The sequence below is a fragment of the Herpailurus yagouaroundi genome, unplaced genomic scaffold (genome assembly GCF_014898765.1).
Source record: "Herpailurus yagouaroundi ecotype Mexico unplaced genomic scaffold, PumYag 67690, whole genome shotgun sequence".
Classification (NCBI taxonomy): domain Eukaryota; kingdom Metazoa; phylum Chordata; class Mammalia; order Carnivora; family Felidae; genus Herpailurus; species Herpailurus yagouaroundi.
In genome coordinates this window covers 5510117-5533082 of record NW_024420490.1, presented here as the reverse complement: position 1 = coordinate 5533082, position 22966 = coordinate 5510117, and the positions used below count along the sequence as shown (strand labels likewise).

At 45.9% G+C, this 22966-nt stretch overlaps 1 protein-coding gene across 8 annotated transcripts in view; it reads left to right on the top strand.

Annotated features, from left to right (window-relative positions):
- The window catches only part of SH3KBP1 (SH3 domain containing kinase binding protein 1), a 330782-nt gene that overhangs the window by 75370 nt on the left and 232446 nt on the right, over positions 1–22966 (top strand). The window contains exon 1 of one of the 8 annotated variants that reach the window (XM_040468251.1): positions 8895–8968. The exons of the other annotated variants lie outside the window; for them this stretch is intronic. Coding sequence (XP_040324185.1) covers positions 8906–8968 — 63 coding nt within the window. The 5' untranslated portion in view covers positions 8895–8905. Of the gene's footprint in view, positions 1–8894; positions 8969–22966 lie in introns of those variants that run through there. 8 annotated transcript variants of the gene reach the window in all.

Genomic DNA, 22966 nt, shown 5'->3' with positions numbered 1-22966 from the left:
AAACAACATAGCAGCAGTTGACAAGTGGCGGTTCTGAGGCGGGGGAAATGTGCTATTTAGCTGTCTGACTGGTCACCCCGATTGCACTTCCACCTGGGGTTGCGTCTCCCAGAGCCACACGTGATAATTAAAGCTACAGGTTCATCATTGGTGGGGCCATCCCATTTCATTCCCATTACAAACTTAGGCTTGTCTTCATTTGTTGTAACGAAAGCCAAATGCAGATCCATCCCCTTTACTAAAAACTGTATTCTTTCTTCCTTTTAATTGAAATGTACATGTGAATATTAGAGCATACAGATAATCCAAAGTCACTCTCTTTGCTAATGAAACTCACTGTAGGGCCAGTGTTGGCCTGGGGCATGCATCTGCCATTCTCAGACCACGTGCTCACGCAAGTTCCTCTCAGCCCTGTAACCCATCGCTGTGTCTGTGGTGATGGCAGATACCAGTAAGTTATCCAGGTCTGCCCATTTTTTTTTTCCCCAGAGGGGTTAGAATGGTCTTAAGTCCAGAGAAGGAACATGTTAAATATTCATCTGGTTTAATTGAATTTAATGTACCATCCTTAAGATTAATCTGAAGTTTTGGAGTCATTAATGGTTCATTTATTTTGTAGCATGGAATTTATTTGCCATTATTTAAGATAGTGAATTATTTAAGTAAAAAGGTGCTGCCGAATGACCTGTGGTCTGCTGGTGCATGCATCAATGACCTCACGCTTCCATGAATGTTAATAATAATGGTTGGATATCAGTTTAAAGGACAGTGAATCGATTAACGTGTAATATTGTCATATACTTGGATTTATAAACGCGCACAAACAAATTGTTCTCTTTGAGGACATTAATTCTTCTACTTGAGTTTCTTCTTTCACTGCTTCAACACTGAAAATCCGTGGTGTACTGGGGTGATTTATTATTTTTTTTTTTCCAGAACAGTTTTGGAAGTGTTGCCACAAACACTGTTGTTGTTTTTTTTTTTTTTAATTCAGGTGATCTCTGTAAATTATTGAACAAGAATCAAGTGCTGTGTACGCATCTCAGTCTATTTATATTATAGAACCATTTTCCACCATGACCACCCACATGTTGATTTTGTATTTTGAAATGTTACTGAACTAGTAAAATATAGAAGAGCATGAAAATATAAACATCTCCCTACCCACCACCTATTTTATCAAATGTTCCCGTTTTGTCATACTTCTGATGCTTTGAAAAAAATCAATAAATGGACTTCTAGTTTCAGCTCAGAGATGTAGAGAGCTGCAGAGATGTGTCTCCCACGCTTACGAGGAAAAATCTGGACAGATTGGAAATTGACAAGAGAACTGAGTCTGCAGAGCAAATAGCCATTTAAACATCTGGAGAGAAGAAGCACTTTCCGAGACCTGAGGCCTGAGCATTTACTTCCCAGAGGCAGAAGCCACCAGACACTACGGAAGTAGGTAGAAAGATCAAGCTAAAAATTTGACAAACTGCTGGAGGTTGAGTGCAGACTAGCTTGAGAGTGTGAAGCTCCTGGGGGCAGCAGAGGAGTGGGAAGGTGGCCTATTGTTTTGCAGGCTTTTCCTCCAGGAATCCCACCTTGCTCTCGCAGGGAAGACTGGGGACAAACTGAAGAAAACTCAGGGAGCGGGTTGCAGGTGCTGGCTCGGGACCACTGAGAGACCCACTCAGACTTTTCTCCTTTAAGGAACAAAAGGCTTAGTCTGCAGGGGAAGGGTGGGGTGTGAGAGCACCAGTGAAATACCATTGCAGCTGGGGCAAAGGAATTCCATCCAGGCCAGCCCCCCACCTCACCTCAAAAAAGTCTTAATCTTCAGGGAGAAGGGCCACAAGGCTGTAGACTGAGAACGCTGGGGGATGCCCACTGCAGCTGGGGGAAGGGAGAGGGGGAGCTCTATTCTTGGAGGAGAGGCAGAAGCGCTTGTGAAGGCTAACACCAGACACAGGTCTGCAGTGCACTCCAAAGATGGGGGCTTAGAATGTTCGCAACCCCTCCACCCCACCCCCACAGCACACTAACAAGCCTCCGGGAATAACAACAGTGGATTGTAGCAGGGAGAACTGCAGGAGACAGGCTCTTTCTGGGCAGCAGCACGAAGGGAAGCCCCAGAGCCAAGAGGGGGGACAAAAAAGATCACTAGAGGAATTTGAAGTTTCTCATGCCTGTAGGAACCACCGACCTCAACATGGCCCAACTTCTGGCTAGCTTAACATAAATCCCCACACTGAGGTCTCATTTGCCTCAGTGTCCACTGCCCTATACAAAATGTCTGGCTTTCGGTCCCAAATCACAAGACATGCCAAAAGGCAAGAAAAAGCATTCTGAAGAGACAAAACAGTCATCAGAACCTAACACAGATACGACACAGCTGCTGAACTATCAAACTATATACCCATACATTACCTGCCTCAGTCCACTAAGTGTCCTTTATGTGCCATGGGCCATTTTAGGAATGGACTTAACAAGGTCTGTACTCTTAGAGAGTGTACATTCTAACAGAGGAGAGAGAGCATAACTGCAGACAAGCAAAAAAAAAAAAAAAATAATTACAGAGAGTGAAATATGCAACAAAGAAATATAGGAGGGGAAAAGGATAGAGTGACTGACTGGTGGAGCGTGTAGGCTGTTTCACCTAGAGTCATCAGAAAAGGCCTCTTGGGGGAGGTGAAATTGCAGCTCACGCCTGAATGATTAGAAAGCTCCTGCCATTACTAGGTGCCATTTAAGTAGAGAACAGCAAGTACAAAGGCCCTGAGGCATGGACAAGCTTGGAGCCCCTCAGTATATTAGCGCTCTGGAAGGTAACAGTGTTATGGGAATGTTGCTGGTGAGAGCAACCCCTGCAGCTGTGTCACTGTCAGGGCTAACCTAGGGAGGAATTAGTGGGTGGGTTCTCTCCTGTTCACATTCTTCTTCTCTTTAAACACATACAGAAATTACTCTTCTTTCCCCTCATTTTGGGGGGCAAGGAGAGTCTATAATAACCTTTCTTGTAACCACTTCAGGACCTGGCACAGAGTGAAAAGGAACATGAATTTGCTGTTGTGAGTCAAGGCCTCGTTATTTATCCAGTAAAAGTGTATTATTTACTCCTCTTCGCAGTTGTAGAGAATGTGCATTAACTCCACTAATCCTTACCCCCATCCCTCACCCCAGGGAGTGATTATTCCTATGTCACAGATGGAAAAACTGAGGCCCAGAGATGAAGACTGGAGATCTGTTAAAGGTCAACCTTGGCGTTGGAACGCCAGTAGCCTGTGTGTGATGGACCGGAAAGATGTGTAAGACCTGAAAGGATGGGTATTCTTCAAAAATAGAGACAGTGATGAAGGTAGACTGGATACAGTTGCTTCATTCTTATGCTCAGTCAGTTGATGTTAAAGCATTGGCTGGCGAAACTGCGTAGGGAAATGGATTCAATAAATACGTGGCGAACCATCTATATCATTTGGTCATTTGTTATGAGTGCTTCAAAACAGATGAAAATGGGCAAATAGTTAAACCTCCCAATTCCCTCTGCTGTCTACTACATATGTAACTATATAATAATAATAATAATAATAATAATAATAATACCATGAAGGCAATATTGTCTGGCACTCGTCTCCTGAGAACATTCTGGAAGTCAACATTTGTGATCTCAGTAACCGTTACATAACTGGTATCAGTCTACTGTTATGTACAAAGACGGCAACTCTCACCTGCTCAAATGCTTTTTGTTTTTTTCTATAATAATGCTTATTGTTTGAGAATAAATAAGTCATAATAAAACTAAACCTTAACAAGTACATGATTGGAGAGAGAGAACTTCGCGCTGGATGAAGAAGGTGACGATATCGTTTGGTTTCTGGTTTTTGCCATTAGAGGAAAGGAAAGAACTTTCCCACGAGCACTTCTCTTGACACATGAAAAGGTTGCTGGTGTTCAGTAATGAAACAGTCGTTAAAGGAAATGTAATCAGGGTGGAGTTTTCTCTGACCAGTTGTAATAACTGAGCACCCACTGTGTGCATAGTTCTATTATCTGTACCATTCATGTGGTATGACATGCTGGATGAGAAAAACAGCAAACTTTTGTACAGCACTTCCCATGGACCAGAGACGTTAAGTAACTGTTAGCCCAGAGGAGCACAGCTAATCAGTGCCAGACCTGGATTTGAGCCTATGGGGCCATTTAACTCCAGAGTTCAAGTGCTCTTTCACTCCTGATTATACTAGGGTACAGGATATCTGGGTGGCCTTGGCTACGTTAAAACAGCAACAACAAAGCAAACCGTGATTAGCATGAGGGGTACCCATATCTATTAGGTTCTGAGAACTTGCTGGGAATCTTCGCTGAGCTGGGTGTTAGGCTCTGTGAGATTTTTTTTTTTTTTTTTTTGATATGCAGCCACAGAGATTTTTTTTTTAACATGCAGCCACGTTCAATTGGAACCACCACTTCCTGTGAATGCCTTATGATGTTACTTGAAGAAGGGAAATAAGCATATAAATTTTTAAATAGTTTCTTGAAGTATATTGATTTTTAAGACTGGATGCAATTAGTAGTTCTCATTAGTTCCAAGAATTATTTATCCTGGAATGCTTTGGTTCCATGTAAAGCATTTTAATATCGGAGACTGCAGGTTCTGCTGCTTTGATAGTCCGCGAGTCGAATGTGGCCGGTAGCTTTAAGCATGCGCAGTAATGCAAGTGTCGATGCTGCCAGCACAAATGGAAAAATGCATTGCTTTAATTGAAAAAACAGGCCATGTCTAGTCTTTGACTCTCTTTACATTTAATCTGACTACTCATAGTTTCTGGGAGGGTGGGGAGGGAGCGAGCAGGATTTGGCCCTGTTGTTCATCAGGAAGATACTGAAAAATTTTGGAATGTGAATTCTGACGCTGACCTCCCACTGCTTCTTCTCCCTCTTGTGAAGGTGAAACAAAACACAACCTAGGAGATTCTGAAGCCCAGGCTCCTCAAACTTTAACATTGCCCAGGAGTCCCAGGCTGAGGGCGGGGTGTATGTGGGCAGATCTTGTTAAAATGCAGATTCGGATTCAGGGGGTCTGGGCTGGGGGCTGGCGGGTGTAGGGAGACTGAGATTGTGGTCTAACAAGCTCCCGGGGGACGGTACTTTTAGTAGCAAGGATGTAGCCAGCCCTTTTTGCCTCAGCCCTCCGTGTCAAGGCTGTGCTGCTCATCTGAATCACCTGAGGGAGTTTGGACAACTTAGATTCCCAGCCCACCCCAAATGGAATGAATGGGAGTCCCCAGGGCTGATGTTACAAAGATATGGCGGGGGGTGGGTGGGGGGGTGGGGGGGGTGGTTAGCTAACGAAGTGGTTTGATAATAAATCTGTCAGCTTTGTCTTTTTTTGGCCAGGGTGAGGGGGAGGGTAATGACAGCTTTGAAAACTTTACTGTAGGAATCAGATTGACAAACTCTGTGACATCCTAAGAGCTTCTGGTTTGACCTAAACTACAGGAGAAATCTTGACAGCCATTCCCCTTGGAAGGGAATTGCCCAATTCTTTATGATTGTGTCCAGACTGGCTGAAATCAGAGAGTGCGGAGAAGAGAGAGGGCTTAATGGTTAGTTTGCTGACCTGCTCAGCATTAGATAATGTCTGTGGAGGTTCCCAGAGTGCGTCCAGGGGAGCTAGGGCCCAAATATGGAAAAGAGGAGCCATGATTATGAGGTAGGAGTTGAAATTACCATCGCGACGATTTAAAGTGTTATTTCAGCACTTTCCTCTGCTCCTGGGTTTGGGGTTTCATTACTCGTGGTGTTCGGAGAGCCGGGCCGGACAAGCTAGGGAGAGGGCTGGGTGATGTCTTCGTTGTAATGAAGCACCAATTCCACAGTGGGGTTCTGTGGGTCACCCCTTTCTGGTATGACTTTTTCTTTTTTTTTTTTTTATAACTGAAACACTCCAGCAACTGAATTAAAAAAAATTTTTTTTTTAACATTCATTTTTGAGAGAGAGAGAGACAGAGCATGAGCGGAGGAGGGGCAGAGAGAGAGGGAGACACAGAATCTGAAGCAGGCTCCAGGCTCCGAGCTGTCAGCACAGGGCCCGACGCGGGGTTTGAACTCATGGACTGCGAGATCATGACCTGAGCTGAAGTCGGATGCTTAACCGACTGAGCCACCCAGGCACCCCCAGCAACTGGATTTTTAACATTTCTTAAATCTTAGTAATCTTTTCCCCTGAGATCATGTAGGAAGATAAGACACAGGTGGAGATGATCATCCAGTGTTCCTCAGTCTATTGTGTCCCTTTTTAAAAGTCCCTTTCTTCAAAACCAAGTGTTTCCCATTCTTGTTGCATTTGTAATATTCTTTACGCCAGCTCCTTACCTTGTCTAAGGGTTAAAAAAATAATAATAAGGGAAACGCCATGATGAGGAAAAAAAAAAGTTGAGCGTGGGAGAACTAGAGACAGATTCCAAGGGACCTGGCTCTCACCCACACCTGGCTTCCTACGGTGACTTCAGGCCTGGCAAGGGACACAGGCACCCACACCGTGTAAATGGAACCCTGAAAGAAACCCCATAGCGCTGACCACACTGAGCGCTTTGCTTTTGTCTGCTCAAACCCTCTCTGTTGCAAAAGGCAAGGCTCTAGGGCATAGCCTGGTGGGCGAGACAGACCCAGAAGCACTTTTCTAACCCTCTCTGGTGTGCACTTAGTATGCTAAAGGAGCCCAAAGGGAGGGGAAGCTTAGAGGCTGGGGCAGGGGAGGAAGGGATAGATCAGGTGAAGAGGATGGTGAGAGTGACCGAGGATGTATGAACCGAGGCCTGCAGGGGAAGCGGTTTGATAAATATCTGAAAGAAAGCCTTGCCAGTGAGTAAAATGGGAAGTAGAGGCAGGGGTTGGGGTGGAGTGAAGTTGGGACGTGAGAGGCACTGTGCACCTCTGTAAGGAATTTGGACCCCAGAGGTGATCAGGAAGCATCAAAGGAGCCATTTTAAGCAGAGGCATGTTGCCGTCAGATGTGGATGGAGGCAGAGTTTAACAGGTGACTTCTGAATGAGCATCTGCTCCCATGTAGCTTATTCCAAAAATAGCTTCATTGAGATCTAACTTGCATACTGTACAGTTCATCCACTTGTGCCTCGTTCAGTGGCTTTCAGCATATTTAGGGTTGTGTAATTATCACCATGATCTAATTTTTGAACATGTCCTTCCCGCCCCAAAGAGACCTTGTGCCCCTGTGCTGTTACTCCCCACTTCCAAGTCCAGCTCTTGGCAGTCAACCACTCTTCTTTGTAATTTCTTTTTCTTTAGCGTTGAAGGGAATGTCTTCTGTGAGTGTATTATTAACTTCAAGGGGTCTCTTTGCCAGATTACAGACTCTTGCTCTTGGCTTCCTAGGTATTGCTCAGCCTGTTCCTATCAGCAGTGATGTATGTTATCTCACATAATTTTCAGGCTACAGGTCGGATGGACCCCAAGGGTAGTGTGTTCACCTGCTCAGGGGGACATCGGAGACCTGTGTTCTTCCTGTCGCTCCTCCATGGGTGGTGCTGCCAGAAGCTTCACCCAAGGGCTGGTTTCTTCGTGGTTGTCAGGCAGACATATGATGGCATCCACTGGCTGTGGGGCCCTCTGCTTCCTTGTTTAGGGCGGGCATGTAGGAGGAGTCCTTTCCTGCAGTCTGATTGGGTGAACTTAGCTCCTGTTGCCCACCCGGAACCAATGATTGGCTTAGAGTTAATTAGTCTGCCCTCTGGAGCCGGGGAGTGGGCTTGATGGGGGATGGGTGGGTACCTGTGGCCAATAGTTGGCTCTGCAGGGGGAGGAGGAAGGGAGCCGCCTCAGCTGGTTAGTACCGTGTTTGAAGCTGCCCCTAGCTTTGTGTCTGTGAAAAGCATCCTCAATTCAGATCTCACCACCACTTCGGGAGGTCGTGCAGATTTGGTCAGGCGGTGCACTGGAGTTGACCTTTGGACAGTGTCATAGTGTGGGCGATAGTGGAAATGGTGGTAACATTAACTTATGTGGGAAATAAATGATTTAAGCCTCATTAGAAAAACCTGTTTGCTTTAGGATAGAAATGTTTGAATACATGACTAGTAGTAAATAGTAGGGAAATCATTCTTATCTGGTTATTAGGTTAGCCCCTTGGAATCTCTCCTTGGGGGAAAAAATGAAATCCTTTCCTGAATGTGTCAGTATTTGAGTTACTCTGTGAACTTGAAATTAACAAAAATTGACTGTTTCAAGTATAATTCACGCTTCACTAAGCCCAGTAGACATTCTGCCAGTTACTTGCACTTTATTAAATTTTGCTTTAGATGTAATAAAAAAAATTCAAGGTAGGCCTCTGCTTTGCAAGTAACTTATTTGATTATGAGCTGTATTTTCAAGTCTGTTTTGGAGTGAGGTTTGCCCTCATGTAAGTAATGAGCGTTTGCTGGCGCAGCTCTTTAATGGTGAGAACGGATGTTGAAGAAAGCAAACACCATATGCCCTTTGTTTCCCGTGCATGTCCCCTCCTGGAGGCTGGGTGGAGTGTTTCAGCTGTCTCGAATAATCTCCATTTTGCTGTTACTGCAGACTTTGCGGCTCTCCCACTCTCTTCTCTCCGATGTTACAACTTCTTCCTCTTCCTCCTCCTCAGTCATAAAGGTTCCACGCTCTGAAGCGCCAGAGATTGGGTTAATTTTGAAAAATGAGTTTCCCTTGATTTGTGACAGAAATTAGTGCAGAGAATTAAAAAAAAAAAAAAAACACCACCCAGCGTGAATGTGTAGTGGGAGGGGCAGGCGGGTTGGGTACGGGACAGGATGCTTAGAATAATTCTGCTGCCAAGTGAATCAGAGAGACTCGCAGTTCTCGGCGAGCACGGAGCATACTCCTGCCCAGAGTTCAGACGCAGTCAGCCCGAAATCACCACTTGATGCTCCACAGAATGGAGCTTTCTGCAGCCAAAGCCCCGGGTGCTGCAGACGCGTCTGAGACTGTAAGTAGGACGTACATCTGGTTTGATTGCTATTATGCCTGCATCTTTTGGAGCCTGGTGCCCCGCTACTTCTTAGGCCGGGAGGGAGGCATGATGGGGAATTTGGTCCCAGCTCAGTCCTTCCAGAGAGATGGTGAGCAACACTGTTTTCCCGCTCAGATCTGGGTCACAGTTATCTTGTTTGTGGCAGAAGGGAATGTCTTTCTTGGGGCGCTCCTGTGACAGAAGTGGCTTTTGGCTGATCCCCTTTAGTAGTGTCATCTACAAAGATTTTGGACAGCCCTGTCCTCTGGTGTGAGGGCTCTTCCCTTCTCCCGACTGTGATCGAAGAGTTTTGTCCAGGGGACACCCCAGCCAGCCAAGCCTCCCCGCGCCCCTGCCCCGCAGACATCCCTTTCATCAGGTAAGTTTCCCTATCAAGGGCGGGGAGCAGGTAACGTTTCTGAGGCAGCTGGCAGGTTTGCAAGCCTGGGATAAAGCCAGGTGTGGAATGCAGCTTCCCTGCGGTGGGAAGGAGAGGAGTGAGATCGAAGGCCGGACGGAAAGTCAGCTTGAGATCTGTTCAGAGCACAGTTTGTTGCTAGATGCCAGTCGAGGTGGCAGGCAAAGCTCAGATCCTCCCTCTGCTAACTGGAGCTTTGGGCTGCCAGCAGATACTCTTCCCATCTGCAAAGCGCTGTCACCGCACTTCACGGCGTCGCGGGGTGGTTGGAAGTAATGGATGTGAAAGTAGCCAGCGCTTGGTGGGCACTTGCTAAGTGGTGTGTTTTTGCCCTTCGTACCCCTTCTCCTTCCTTAGTGGGATATTGTACCATCCGTACGAGCAGTGTGCTGGGCTGTGGGGCGTGCCACCCGTGTTGCTCTCCTGGCTTCTTTCGGGGGCAGCCTTCGTGGCCTCCCACATTCTCTTGCTTGGTGTCATAAATTTGATCTTGGCGTCAGCCTTGCTCAAGACCAGAGCCCTAGAGGTTGCCCTTTTAGCCTGGTCCAGGGGACCCCCTAGAACAAGGAGGTCTCAGGGAGAAGGTGTGAGTGGGTCATGCTGTGTCTCAGAGATCCATTTGAGTTCAGGATCATGGGGACGGGGGACCCAAGTCAGGAGGCCGTGTGATGAATCCTGGGGGGACAGTGATAATTCAGAAGAGCCATTTCCCGTTCAGCTTTGAGTTTCCAAGTTATGAATACCTATATTCAGCTGGTACAAGGGAGAAGAAACAGAAAACTCAAATCTCGAAGAAAGCTGCTTAGCAGTTCGTCTGATTTCTGATTCAGGAGTAGGCGTAGGACACTGTCATGGTGACACTCCATCTGGTTATTTCAGTGAACCTGTTCATGGATTTAGGCAAGCTGCGAGCACATCAGTCCGTTCCCAATTGCCTTCCACCCTTATGTGCGTGTGTTGGGGACTTTTCTTTTTGTTTTTTGTTTAAAGTTTCTTTATTTCTGAGAAAGAGAGAGAGAGCATGAGCGGGGGAGGAGCAGATAGAGGGAGACACAGAATCCAAAGCAGGCTCCAGGCTCCGAGCTGTCGGCACAGAGCCCGACATGGGGCTCGAACTCATAAACTGCGAGATCATGACCTCAGCCGAAGTCGGACACTTAACTGACTGAGCCACCCAGGTGCCCCTGTTTTGGGGACTTTCTAGAGCCTGTCTTGTTAAATTAGCTTTACCATGTGCTTTATATTTGCTAACTGTGAGTTAATTGCTAATAAGAGTGTTTTCTTGTCAGTCACAAGTTCTCCCACCCCTTTCTGTACTTGAATTCCTTATATTTCGTCTCCTATTTAGGCTAAAATTGTTCGCCTCTAGCTGGCAAGCCTCCTCAACAACTGTCCACGAGCTCTAAGGCAGGGCTAACTTTTATCAGTGTTTTTGGAGACCTTGTATCATCTGTACACTTTGTTTCATGGGCGAAGATAAAAGAGCACTTCTTATCTTAACCAGCATCAAAATCCTGTATCACAGTGTTCCAGCCTTCAGTAGCTCTCTGTGGGTCTTCATTGAAATCCACTTTCTTCCCCATGCCCGGCTGTGCCTTGTGTAGCCTGGCACACGCCTCCCTCTCCAGCTTCATTGCCATCACTCTCACACTTGGCCACTACCTTCCACCACACCAGTGCCCTGGCTGCCCAAGCCCCCGCCGGGCCCTCTCCTCCCGCCGGGCCCAGGCTTGCTCATCTTTAAGATGTTACTTGGAGAAGGCCCTGTGCCATCTTACCTTTTGAAATTTTTTTTAATGTTTATTTATTTTTGAGAGACAGAAACAGGAGTGGGAGAGGGCAGAGAGAGAGGGAGACACAGAATCCAAAGCAGGGTCCAGGCTCTGAGCTGGCAGCACAGAGCCTGACGTGGGGCTCGACTCACAGACTGTGAGATCATGACCTGAGGTGAAGCCGGATGCTTAACCGACTGAGCCATCTAGCCAACCCCATCTTATCTTTTAAAAAAAAAGTTTATTTATTTATTTTGAGAGAGAGAGACAGACAGAGTGGGGGAGGGGCAAAGAGAGAGGGAGAGACAGAATCCCAAGCAGGCTCTGTGCTGTCAGCACGGAGCCCATCGTGGGGCTCAATCTCATGAACCCTGAGATCATGACCTGAGCCAAAATCAACAGTCGGACACTTAACCAACTGAGCCACCCAGGCACCCCCCCCCCAACCCTGGGCCATCTTATCTTAAGGGACTTCCTCCATCTTAAGTTTCCTTTCTCCCTTCCTGACACATCACCATATCTATTTCTTGCAGAGCACTTGTATCACAGGCTATAAATCCCTGGTTGATTTACAAGTCATTGATTTACTTGGCACTTGATGTGTCCCCCACTGGAATGTTGGCCCCCATGCTGGCAGAGGCCTTGTCTTTGTTATTCCACTGTATCCCGAAGCCCCTAATTCAGTTCTCAACACAATTATGTGCTCATGTTCAACAACTGTTTCTTAAATGAATAGAGGTTTTAGATGATTAATATCGTGAGTGACTGCTGAGTAGTTTGTGCCCGCAAGCTGATAAAGATGGTCCCATCTTATCTGTGCCGGACCTCCCCCCCCGCCCCTGCCCCCTGCCCCTCTGCCTCCATCACTGCTCTGGCACTTTGGGAGCACTCCAGACCTCGAGGCCCCATTTCCCTCTCCTGGCAAGCTTGTGGCTGCTATCTGGAGTCACCCTCTGTTTTAAGCATCATTTTTGTTCTCAAAATGAAAACCACCTGTCTTCAAAGTGATTTGCTTAAAACAAATACTTATTTCTTTACGGAGGCCTTCCTCCCCTTCTGCCTTTCCCCACCTCCTGCCAAGAATAATGGGAAAACCCTCCTATCTTAGAAAGTGGTTTTCCCTCTGGTCAGAATCCAAGGCTGGATGGTTTATCACCCAGTGTGCCGACCAATAGCTTCTCCCTGCCCTGTTGCTCTCAAATGTTCACACTTTTGTTCTCCCGAGGGGCTCAAAGGGGTCATGTCATGGAGGCTCAACCTTTGTCCCGCCCCCTTTGCACATTTCCTTTAAACATCCTTCCTACAGGTAAAGAGCCCAGGCCAGGGCACCACAGAAATGGTTGCAGGGGGTGGGGGCAGTGTCTAATTAGTGTCCTGTGGTTGGCTGTTTGCCAGCCTATTGACACCTTATACCAAGTCCAGGGAGAAGATGACATTGCCTGCATTTTAGAGATGGTGCAGTGAGGCTCACAGAGGTTAGGTAGGTTGTAAGGAACTAGGATCAGAACCTAGATCTCTCTGGCTTCCAAATCCGTGTATTATTTGTCGGTGTACCCAGTGTTTCTTGGAGGCTTTCTTTTTCCTTCTCTTTCTTTCTTTTTTTTTTTTTTTTACCATGTTCTTCAGTGAAAACATCTGCCATCTTAGTGTACATATGTGTCCATACTTGTAATGGCAATAAGTTAACTGAAATAGTAGTTGCCTTCACTGTGTATGATGCTTTTGTATATTCTCCATTCCACTTTAAAAATGCTCGTCAGCACATGGCAGGATTCTGTTCCTTTTCAAAGCCAAAAAATATTCCATTGTATGTACATGCCACAGTTTCTTTATCCATTCATCCATCAGTGGCCATTTAGGTTGGTTCCACCTCTTGGTTGCCAGCGGCTGGGCGACGGGGGATGGGGAGTTGCTGATCAACGGGTAGAATGCGTCAGTCGCGCAGAATGAATATGTTCAACAGATCTACTGTACAACGTTGGGCCTAGAGTTAGCGGTACTTTATTGTGCACTTAAAAAAAATTTTAGGAGGCTATACCTCAAGTGTTGTTAACACAATAAAGTGCTAGTTCGGACCTTCTAAATTGATCGTGTGGCCCACTAATTGGCGGCAACCCATGGTTTGAAGATAGCTTGCGCTAGTGTTGGTGATATGTACATGCTTACTTTAGGCAGAGGTTTACATGATGTAAGCTACTTTTAAAAACGTTTATCCTAGTGTAGCCTACACATATAAAATGCACATGAGACACCAGTTTGTTGAATTTTCACAAACTGAACCCATCTGGGTAAAAAGCACCAGATCAAAACACACGCCATTGGGGCGCCGGGGTAGCTGGTTAAACATTTGACTCTTGATTTCTGCTCAGGTCCCGATCTCATGACTAATTCAGGCCCCACATTGGGCTCTGTGCTGGCACTGCAGAGCCTGCTTGGGGTTCTCTCTTTCCCTCTCTCTCTCCGCCCCTCCCCCACTCACTCTTTCCCTCTCAAAAACAAACAAACAAACAAACAAACAAACAAACAAACAAAACCCACCGCCATTGATATAAGCTTCTTTGAATCAAGGCAGGCATGGAGTACTACAGAAAGGGATGTGCCCTCAGTTCTGAATTATCACATACGGCTTACTTGATAGAATCTCTCTTTTTAGAGTCCCATGTTTTGTGCTTCCCATGACAGGGCCTAACTGGTATTTTAGGTCTAACAACTACTGAAGGAGTGGAACCAGGCTTCTGTAGGGACCGTCCGAAATGGACACAGAAGGAGGCTAAGGATGTGCCTGGTAAAATGTGAACAAGGAGGAGGAGGAAGGGGCAGGGCCCCACAGTGGCTATGGAAACCCTCGGGTGTGGGGATTTACAGGGGTAGTAATCGAGACCAATTTTACTGAAATGGGGTGGGGGGGTAGGGAACTTGTGATTAGAGTCCCAAGCCCCTAGAAGTCAATGCACTTTTGTGTAAAATAAGGAACATTCACCTCTCACCGTGAGTATTGACTTTTAGAGGAAATTCTTAGCATACTGAATCAAACTTTTTCTTGGCAAAAGACATAAATGTATCTCAATACAAAAGCAAGCTAGATTAACTTTGCTTTCATAATCTAAGGGTTCTGTAAGGTTGTCTTGGTGGACAAACTCTACACAATTCTTTGTAATGGCATGTGCTAGAAATGAAAGGGAGTGCATACTGTAATGTGCTTCTAAACATTACGTGCTGTTACAAAGTTTTATTAATCTGTGAGACGCATTGGTAGCTTTTAGGCAAACTGCAATCGCTTCCTTGAATCAGGGACTCTGGGATAATAATAAATCCTTTTGTCTTTGTTGATTAGATAAGCTCTTATTTATTGTTCATTTTTGTGTGGGAGACTTTGAACTCTCACACATTTGGTGTGTGTTTCCTGGCATTCTGGACCTATAGTGTTCGCCGTGGGCTTGTGTCTCATTCTGCATTTGTTGTGACTGTGTGTGTGGAAGAAAAGTCCTGGGACTGTAACAAACACACTGTGGAACAGGAGGGGGCATCCTGCTGGGGACAGGGAGTGGGTGTGTCTGACTCCTTTCTTGGTGCCCAGCGTCAGGCCACGGCACTAAGCACTTGGTTAATGAATAGAAGGGCAGAAGAAGAATTCGTAGGTAGGACGTAATGGTGTGTACTGTATGCTTTGTTCCTTTCATCCTAGTTAGTCATCAAAACAAAGCTGTGAGGTGGGTACTGTTAATATCCTTCAGGGTGACTTCATGTCCCTGTTGGCCATGGGACAGTTCTGGTGTATGCCTCCTGTCCTAGCATTGACGGTGGTAGCCCCGTCTTAAACTCTGAAGTGTCCTGGTTCCAATGATAAATTAGTTCACTCTGAGAAGACACAAATAGACATTTTTCCAAAGAAGACATACAGATGGTCAGCAGACACGTGAAAAGATGCTCAACATCACTGATGATCAGGGAAAGACAAGTCAAAACTACAATATCACCACACACCTGTCAGAACGGCTAAAACCAACAACACAAGAAACAACAGATGCTGGCGAGGATGTGGAGAAAGCGGAACCCTCTTGCACTGTTGGTGGGAATGCAAACTGGTGCAGCCGCTCTGGAAAACAGTATGGCGGTTCCTCAAAAAGTTAAAAATAGGACCACCCTATCATTCAGCAATCGCACTACTGGGTATTTACCCAAAGAATACAAAACTACTAATGCAAAGGGATACATGCCACCTCTATATTTATAGCAGCATTATCTACAATAGGCACATTATGGAAACAGCTCAAATGTCCATCGACTGATGAATGGATTAAGATGTGTGTGTGTGTGTGTGCACGGGCGTGCGCTCACACACACACACACACACACACACACACACACACACACACACTGGACTATTACTCAGCCATAAAGAATGAAATCTTGCCATTTGCAATGACATGGATGGGGCTAGAGAGTATTATGCTAAGAGAAATAGTCAGAGAAAGACAAATACCATATGATTTCACTCCTCTGTGGAATTTAAGAAACAAAACAAATGATCATGGGGGGAAAAGAGAGGCAAAGCAAGAAACAGACTCTTAACTACAGAGAACAAACTGATGGTGACCAGAGGGGAGGTGGGTGGGGGGATGGGTGAAATAGGTGTTGGGGATTAAGGAGGGCACCTGTGATGGCACCAGGTGATGCATGGAATTGTTGAATCACTTATTGTACACTTGAAACTAATATTACACTGTATGGTAACTAACTGGAATTTGAATAAAAACTTAAAAGTAGTTCCCTCTGAAATGTTGGGGTTTGGATAGACAGGTGAGGAAACAGAGGGCACAGAGAAGCCACATCACTTCCTGATGTCACCCACCTATTAAGAGGTGGTGCTGGGATTCTTTCTTAAGAGTCTGACTTCAGATTTTGTCATTTGTTCGCTAAGTTCTGCTGCCTCACAACTTAGGCCAAGGAACATGTAGTGTAAAAAAAAAGCAGTCTCTGTTTTTCAGTGTCACTGTTTATTAAACATCACTGCTGTGACGTGTGACTCAGGGTAGTCAGAGTGTGCTAGTGAAGACCCATGGAAACCCTGAATGTGCTTTCACTGGGAAAGCTGGACACTTGGTATCCTGGAGTGACAACACCATTCACATGTGCCTGGTGCTTCACAGTGTACAGAACCCTTTCTCCTCCATTATTATGTTGAAACAGCATGTATGCCCTGTGAGGTGGAAGGTGGCATTTCCATCTTATGAAGGAGGATGCGTGATCATCAGGGTGACGTGGTCACCTGCTTGAGGTTTGATAGCCAGAAAGGGAGCCGATCCAGGATTCACTTCCTATTCTGCCTCTGTCATCAGTGCATTTTCCACTGTAGCAATGAGGCCTCTCAGCCAGGCGTGTTTGTACAGCTATTTGAGGGTGGGAAGCCTTTCAAAGACTCATTACCCGAACGCAGGGTTTCTCCACTTTAGCATTGTTGACATTTTGGGCCCTCTAAGGCTGCTGTGGGGGACTGTGCACTGGAGGGTGTTGAAAAGCATCCCTGGCCTCTATCCAGGCCAGGAGCGCTACCCTCACATCCTCGCCCAGTTGTGAGAACAAAAATGTCTCAGGCGGTGTCAGATGTCCCCAGGGACACAGTAGCCCTTGGTTAGGAACCACTGGCCTAAGTACAATAGCAGCATTTGAAAGAGGGAAAAAGACAACCACGAAAATGTCAGGCCTTTTTCCCTCTCTTTGGTTTCTAAAGCATCAGAAAAACTATTAAAATACCCACAAATGGGCAGGAAAGAGAACAAGCAGCACATTTCCCATTGGATTTGGTTCTGTGGAAGGATGTTAGGTCTCCCAAGGAAGGATACGATAGCCAGCATTTTTTAAAGTTAGAAATCATACAATTAAAAATGTTTTTTATGAAAAAAGTTAGAACAGAGATCAGCTAAAATGTGTGCCTATGAAATCTCCAGGGACCCTGCTGCCCAGAGATAATCACGGTTCATGTTCTGCTTTACCTGCTTCTAGCCTTTTGCAACATGCATATATATATTTTCCAAATAGGGCCATGCCACAAATGCTGTTAAAATGATTTTTTTTTTTTTTAGCTTCAGTGTGCCCTGCAGTACCTTTCCATATCTCTGATGTAGAGCTACAACATTTTTAATGGCTGCATAGTATTTCATCGTAGGCCACAGTGTAATTTATTCACTCATTCTCCTATTGTGTACATTTGTTTCCAATTGTGTTTTTGCTATTACATGCAAAACTGTCATGAGGGTTTATGTGTGTGTACCCATGCCCTTTATAGCCTTTTTCCTCCCTTTACAGAAATAAGGAAATTTTGTTATCCATTGAACGAAATCCCTAATCTATAGTGTGCTGGATTATATTTTGATTATATTATATACCGTTGCCCCTGAAAATTATGGAAAATGCATTCACGAAAATTCTATTATACACTAGGCGTGCAGAATGGGGTGTGGAAAGTTCTTTGGTTTTCTGATCAAATGATGACTAATAAGAAGCCATTTAGGTTTCGTGCTCTGTTCATGAAAACCACTCTTAACTGTAGAGGACTACTTCCTGAGTAGGAATTACAGCCCAGTAAAGATCTCTGAATCTTCCTTTAAGAGTTTGTTCATTGCTGAGAGAAACTTAGGGCTGTGTTCTCGTAGATTTTCATTGCTTGTGGATTTTTCTTATATGCGTTTAAAATGATAAAATGATAAACTCGTGGTAAAACATTCAAATGGTACAGAAAACCTTAAATAAAGTTCCCTACTTTACTCTGCCTTTGCTTTTTTTATTCTCTAGAAATTTTCTATGCATACACAAACATTAAAAATGTGCAATTTTTCCCCCCAAAACCCCACAAACTAGACAACAATATGCAAGGTCTGATCCAACGAGCTTTTTTCAGTTAACGCATCTTTCTGTGCCTACCCCTTAGTCTGTTTAATCAGTGCCCTGTTTGGGGTTGTTTCAAGCTTTCCTTTTTTTCCTGTGGCAAAGCAGTCTATTTTGCATGGGTCTATCTTTAGGATAAATGCCTAGCAGGGGGGTGCTTGGGTTAAGAGCCTGTGCCCTTAGAATTTTCACAGATATTGCTGAATTGCCCTTCTACTGACAGTAGCTGGACTTGTTGCCATCAGGCATTTTTTTTTTCCTGCCTGGCATAAACTACGGATTGATAAATCAGGAACACAAAGGTTGACCTCATCTGTGGGAAGGGCCATCAAGGTTACGAGGCCACAGCCTTGCGGGGGCTCAGGGGATATGTATTTCCAGGTTTTCTCCTGGGGTGGGCCAGAAACTGGCTTTTGCTTTTTTTCAACCAGGGAGTAAAAAAAGCCGAGAGATAATACCCAGGTAGGCAACTTTCTGGAAACATTTGATGATGTGTCTCAGAATCTCTGAGGTGGATAGAAACGAAGAGGTTTGCAATAGTTACTTCTCAGTGGGGCTCTGAAATAAAAGAATGCCGGAGCTGGCAGTGTGCCAAATGCACCATGCAGATATGTAACCTAGTGAACGTAAATGGAATGTGCTCTAATCATTTCATGATCATTTTCCACCCCTCATATCTCTTCCATGAAGTCTTTTCTGATGTTTTCCATTCCCCCATCTTCATCTACTCCATCCTGATTTTTTTTTTTTTGTGCTGTCCTTTTTGAACAAAATGATAATTATGGTCAGTATTGCATTGTGAACCTTTTATTGTTGTCTTCTCTTATTTTTGCCCAGCTCTGTCTCCTTGATGAAATTGGAACCAACACTGGGTTTCTAGTTCTCGTCACCCTAGTCCTCAACACCCTAGTGGGGTGTTGGCACATATGGATTTTCATTGGCTGCTCGCTTTAGACATTTCCTTATTTTAGGGGGTCCCTGTGCTTGGTAAAGGAGGCCTGTCCCTGGACAACCCCCACTGCTGGTCCGCAGAAGGGTGCTCATTTTAAGGTCTCTGTCACCTCACTTGTTGACAAGTGTTGCCGCCCTGCTCAGGGAAGGGCCCAGCAAGGTGCCATCTTTTATTGATTTGGTATTTGAAGCAGTGGAGGATGGCAGATGTTTGAAGGTCGTTCCATGAACCCCAGTGGGCACAACAGCTGCCACAGCCTGGGCTCGAGTGTGAAGGACCTGTGTTTTCTGAGAAGTTGGGGGCTTTCTGATGGCCATTGCCCGTGTTCCCTCATTGTAGTCTCGGCCAGGAGTTTTTTTGAGTTGGCCTGGGGTTAGCCCCGCCAAGGCTAAGATACAGAGAGGAAAGAAAGCAGTTCTCAGGAAACCTCTCATATATCCGTGAGCCTGAAACTGGTTCCACTCTTAGGGTGTGCCTCCTTTTCCAGTGTTCTGGCTGATGCTAGGAGGTGGTTCTTGGGGCTCAGGGCCCTTGCCCTGGAAGGTGAAAGCTCAAGCCTGCTCAGGTTGGGCCTCTGGCTGTGCTCCTTGCAGGGGCTGAAGGGGCCATGCTTTGCTTTGTCCCCATACCTCTCAGGGCTCACACCTGGGGCCCTGCTGATGTGACTCTGCCGGGAGCTTTCTAGGGGGTGGCCTGGAACCTCGGTAGAGAAGTCTTAGAAACAAACCAAAGAACTTGTATGTGTTCATTTTTCTTATCGTTCAAGTAATACATTTTGTCTTACAACAAATAAAGAGGACTTTTTGGAGTCAGGCAGTGTGCTCCAGGGAAAATGGCCTTTGGAGCCAAATGGTTCTAGGATGGAATGTGGGCTCTGTAAGTTTTTCCTTAAGGAGCTCTTGTGAGCTGAATGTGTCCCCTCCTATGGTGAAGCCCTAACTTCCAGTGCCTCGGAATGTTTCTGTATTTGGAGACAGGGCCTTTTAGAGGTAGTTGAGTTAAAGTGAGGGCACTAGGGTGGGCCCTCATGCAATCTGATTTGTGCCTTTACAAAAAAGGAAATTAGGACACAGAGAGACACCAGGGATGTGCACTCAGAGCAAAGACCACGTGAGGACACAGCGAGAAGGTGGCCATCGGCAAGCCAAGGAGAGAGGCCTCACCCGAAACCAGATCTGCTGACACCTTGACCTTGGACTTCTGGTCTCCAGAACTGCGAGGAAATAAACTTTTGTTGTCTAAGCCCCACAGTCTGTGGCATTTGTTAAGGCAGTGCTGGCAAACAGATACAGGAGCTTTCGGCGAGTTGGCTCCTCTGATGTCGCTTCCCGCAGCCCCCAGCCTCTCACAGTCCCGGCGTGGGGCAGAGATAATGTCTGCTGTAGAGCAGGTGCTCACAAACAGTGCTCGTGATGATGCTAGTTTAGTAATACAACGATAGAAACCACCACGGCCCCCTCCACCCAGGTTTTCTGGCCTCGGCCTGGTTTGGGGGGTTTTGTTTGTTTATACTTTCTTTTCAAGTCCTTTTCAAACCGGTTGCCAGCAACTCCAGGGATGGGAGGAGGCGGGCACTTCATGGGTCTAGCAAGCAGTGAAGTATTTGCTTCTGAGCGCTCGTTTTCATCACACACCGGGCTTCCGGGCACACTTGTCTTCAGAACAAAGATTGTGCTGCTAAGATGGACGGAGAGCACCCTTCGCCCTTTGGCTGGCATGAATATTTACTGCACCTAATAGCCACTGTGGTCATGCCCTGGGGCTCCTGGAACAAAGCACCACAGCTGGGGGCTGGGGCAGCGGAGCGGGGGAGCTTAAGTGGAAAATGTCTTGTCTCATAGCCCTGCTTGCTAGAAGTTCACGGTCAATGTGTGCACAGGGTTGGTTCATTCTGAGAGCCGTGAGGGAGAATCCGTTCCGTGCCTCTCCTCCGGCTTCTGCTGGGTTGCTGGCAGCCTTGGGCTTTCTTTGGCTTGTAGATGCATCACCTTGATCTCTGCCTTCGTCTCCACACGACATCCCCTGTTTGTGCACCTCCCTGTCCAAATCTCTCCTTTTTATGAAGATGTCAGGTACACAGGGTCAGGGCCCACTCAGATGACTACATCTTAACTTGATCATCTGCAAAGACTCCATTTCCAAATAACGTCACTTTCACAGGTACTGGGGGTTGTTAAAGCTTTAACATCTTTTTGGAGAATGCAATTCAAGCCACACAGCAATTGTATCGGAAGCCATTGTGCCATCAGTGTATCTCTGCCAGTGGCGGCAGCAGCCCTGGAGGAGTCCCCATGTCTGGTCTACCCACCCCTTCCTCCCATCGTGCGGCTTTCAGCTCAGAACTCACCTCCTCAAAGAGGCCTTCTGTGACCGCTCTCAGTACACATTGATTGAACAATTAAGTAGATCGCAGAGCACAATTAAAATGTGACTGAGTTACAACGATACTTTCCCCTTAAAGTTTGACAGGGCTTGTCTCTACCCCACTTAAATGTTATTTGTAACTTTCTTGTTTATGTTGGCTGTGTCACTACTACAGATGCTGTTTAAATAGCATCTTCTGCCTGGGAATTGAGGTGTCGGGCACCTTCTGAATGTCATTATGTTTCCTGTTCTGCGTGCAGAGCCTGGCATGAGGACTCACTTTATTGGATTCGGATTTTTTTCTGTAGTGAATCACAATTTGGTTATGGTTTTTACAATAATTCACAGAGCAGAACTGGCTAGAACCCTTCTGTGAAGAACATCTCGGGTCTAGCAGACCTGTGGGTTAAGAGTAAGGGAAGCATTTACTGACGGTGGTTTAATCAGTTAGTGTTTACTGAGCAGGCTCCGTTCGCCAAAGCCGTGCTAGGTGCTGTGCAGATAGAGGTAGAGCCAGCAATAGTTAGGGCTTCTGGCCCCACACAAATCAAACAGTTGAAAAATACACAACAGTATACACCAAGTTGCGTGAGAGTGTGTGGAATAGAAATGAAGTAGAAAGGAGTGTTCACTGTGGGCCCGGGGGGTTCAGAAAGGCTTGGTGCAGGAGCTGAGCTTAGCTTGGGCTGCGCCTAGAAGGGGAAGAGGTCCAAGAAGGGGAGGCAGAACGTGAGCCTGACACAGCGCTCACATGGCATTGCTAGGCCATGTAACGGTCCCAGTGTGCACTGAGCCACCTTGTTTCAATGAAACCGATTTTGTTCACAACGTAAGTATGCTATGGTGTATGATAGGAAAATATCGGGGACAACCAAAATTCCCTTCAACCTGGGAAGAGTAAATTATAGTACATCCATACAGTGAAATACTCTGTAGCCGGAAAAAAGAATGCAAATACTTTTTACTGATATGGAAAGCCTTCCCGAATATATCCTTAAGTGAGGAAGGCGAGTTGCAGAACAGTGTGAATGATATACTAACGTATAAGAAACTGGAAGATGTCCAAGAAGCGAATTACAATTAGGAGTAGGAGTGGTAATTACCCAGGAGCGGTGAACTGGGGTAATGGGAACATGTGCACGTTCGTGCATTTTAGAGATTTGCATGATGTAAACGTATCCTGCTCAAAGAACTAAGATGAAAGGTAGGATGTTAGTAGCATTTGGTCACACCATTGCCGCTCTAAAATTGATTTAAATGTCTCACATGCTTTGCCTTGGGGGCACGTAATGAATGAAGACAACCAGCTACACTAGACATCTAAGGAATAAGCTCTTGCATTTGCCCAGAGAATGAAATTCTCTTGACCGGCATTTCACTTTTACTGGTTATCACTAAATGTTTCAAACACACACTAGAATAGAGAGAATATTATAATGAACACCTTTGTACCCATTGTCTAGTTTCAGCTGTCCTCAACTCCTGGCCAGTCTTGTCTCATTGCTTCTCCCTCCTCCTTACTGTCCGTCTCTCCCCCTGACCTTGATTCTTTTGAATGCAGTGCCTTGCTGATTGTATTAGTT